The sequence below is a fragment of the Amphimedon queenslandica genome, unplaced genomic scaffold (genome assembly GCF_000090795.2).
Source record: "Amphimedon queenslandica unplaced genomic scaffold, v1.1 AMPQUscaffold_11493, whole genome shotgun sequence".
NCBI lineage: Eukaryota > Metazoa > Porifera > Demospongiae > Haplosclerida > Niphatidae > Amphimedon > Amphimedon queenslandica.
The window spans coordinates 1-2,617 of NW_003548265.1; the positions used below are offsets into that span (position 1 = coordinate 1).

At 36.1% G+C, this 2,617-nt stretch overlaps 1 protein-coding gene and 1 long non-coding RNA gene across 2 annotated transcripts; both read left to right on the forward strand.

The window, feature by feature from the left end:
• The first annotated feature begins 6 nt into the window (after positions 1-6).
• Positions 7-428, forward strand: LOC109589260 (uncharacterized). The gene is made up of 2 exons (XR_002188624.1): positions 7-205; positions 282-428. It is a non-coding gene; the product is annotated as an uncharacterized LOC109589260 (long non-coding RNA).
• Positions 429-866: 438 nt separating this feature from the next.
• LOC109589256 (rab9 effector protein with kelch motifs-like) lies at positions 867-1,498 on the forward strand. Its single transcript, XM_020005362.1, has 2 exons — positions 867-894; positions 948-1,498. The coding sequence occupies exons 1-2, from the start codon at positions 867-869 to the stop codon at positions 1,496-1,498; spliced, it is 579 nt and encodes a 192-aa protein (XP_019860921.1).
• The last annotated feature ends 1,119 nt before the right edge of the window (positions 1,499-2,617 follow it).

Genomic DNA, 2,617 nt, shown 5'->3' on the forward strand with positions numbered 1-2,617 from the left:
TCCATTTCTTCACTACCTTATACCATATACAATATACTTTAATTGTGTATGTATCTTCTTTAATCTTGTTCTATAGCATGAATACAATCAGCAGCAGAAGAGGATGCTTCATTCATTAGCTAAGTCTGAGATAAGACGTCAGGAGATTAGGAAGCAGCTGCAAGAAACTGACCAGGAGGTCATGGAATGGCTGAGAGTGTTCTCAGTAAGTATATGATATCATTATTTGTTACTAAAGGAATTCATTTTAGTCAGTATTATTTATTTGTATTGTTGTAAAGTTATAGGCAGAGGAAGAAGAAGGAGCCAATCAAGCAGAAGGAAAGAGAGAGTGCTCAGAGGTGTCTTGATAAAAGACAAAGACTATCCCAACACTTGCTACTTTGATTTTTTCTATTTGTATAGTTTTATGTGAAATTGTGACTGTACATGTATACCCATATGCAGTATCCACTAACCAGTTTATGTGGCTTCTGGGTGAGCACTTGATAGGTGCATCCATGGTGCATCTGATATCTATGGACTATGATATGTGGTACACAGCCAAGAATGATCATCTCTGATACAGGCCACTACCCAAAATCAATGATTCAAGCCTGATGTCAATTTTGATACAGCACTGACTGGCATCAATGTTGAATTATGTCTGTTGCTTTGGCTGAACCAAGGCCATACTCCAGCATGGTTGTATCATGGATGGTTATCATGATTGTATCATACTAGACTCATTGCTTTGCAGGCTGTCCAAAATCCATGATACAGGAATATATAAAGCTGATTATGATTGATATCAGTCATGATTCAAAATAAAATTCTTGGCTGTGTAGGTGGTGCCGTGGTGGTAGAAATTTAAGAAAAGTTTAAAGATGGATAGAAATTCAGGCTTGGTATCAGGTCAGTTCCTTCCACTCCCTTTCTTGTAAATATTGATTACCAGTATTCTATAGGTCAATATCTATTTGGATGGAGCTATGAACACACAACTGCAGTAGTAGGAGATGTCCTGTACTGCTGGGGAGGGAGCCAGGAAGGATTAGATGAGTCCCACGATTCTCCTACAAAGAGACAGTGTACTTCTGTTATTGATGCATTTAACTTATTATCTGGTGTTTGGTCCTCTCAACCTACTAGAGGTACTCCTCCACTGGGAATCAGAGGAGTCTCCTGTACCACCATTAATAATAATATTTATTATTTTGGTGGTTATTGTGGCCATGACAGTTGCTTCCATAACAGTTTGAACTGTTTAGACACTTTAACTCTTCAATGGAAAGAATTACAATCAACTAGTGACAACTCTGTGACTAAGAGAGGCTATGGTGGTATGATAGCAATGGGAAGGGAAGGTGAACCTCAACAGTTACTGGTTATTTGTGGACTGGCTCCTATATCAACAACTGCACAGCACAATCAGTTTAAATATCATGAGATACCTTGTTTTGATGATCATCTTAGAACTAATGAACAGAATATCTACAACTTTTCCAGTCGTAAGTGACTCATTTTATTGTTACAGTATTGTAGTGTCATTTAAAATATTTTGATGCCAGAATAAAATTACATATAGTTTATTATAGTCAATAGTATAATGGTACTGTCTACCATACATGCACATGTATTGCATATTAGAAATAAATTGCAGTTATTGATAATTATTTTTAGGACAATGGGTCGTTCCATCTGTCAGTGGACAGTGTTTTCCACCAACTGATAGTTTTATAATTGAAAGGATCAATCATAATAAAGGAATTATGTATGGAGGAATAGTGACTGATGGTGGTAGAGATATTTCTACTAACAGTATCTACTTGTTTCAATCATCACATGATACAATAGTAAGTTATACACTATCAGTTATGATAAAACCATTAACAGATAAGATAGGCAGAAGGGGCGTGACCAGACTACAGATAAGAATAATGCACATTTAATTTTATTTCTAGAACTGGGAGTATCTTAAACCAGGATCAATACCTAATGATGGACTGTGGCCTAAAGGAAGAGACTCTCATGCCAGTACTATTATCAATGGTGTCTCTACCTCACCTACACTAGTAGTGATTGGTGGAGTAGATAGTGATAATGAACTAGTAAATGAATGTTTGCTATTAGACACAAACCAGTACAATTGGATGAAGGTATTAATGCATTATGTATCATTTTGTGTTCTTGTTGCCATTAGTCACACCGCATCAAAAAGAAGTGAAGTGAGAGTGGTGCGCGTTAACTCTAGTGTGAACACGATTAATGTGCATCAATGCACATTACTTTTGCTTGCGTGAAAAATTAATTATTGTTTTACTATTTTGCTTTAATATTTGTTGAGTAATGTCCTAAATGCTAACCCTATAGCTACCTACATGTACGTCGAACTATCTCATAACTGATACCCACTTTATATCACTGTATGCTGTATAATCTATTCTATTTCTTATTTTCTACAGATTCCTGTACCTGATTCAGTTACTGGTAGATACAATCATACTATATCATCTTTTGTTGTTGATCCTAATCATGTGTTCCTGATTATATTGGGAGGTTATGTAGAGACTGAACAGGAAGATGTAGGAGGAGGAGTAATGGAATGGGTTAATGAACCTATCACTGATCTAAATAT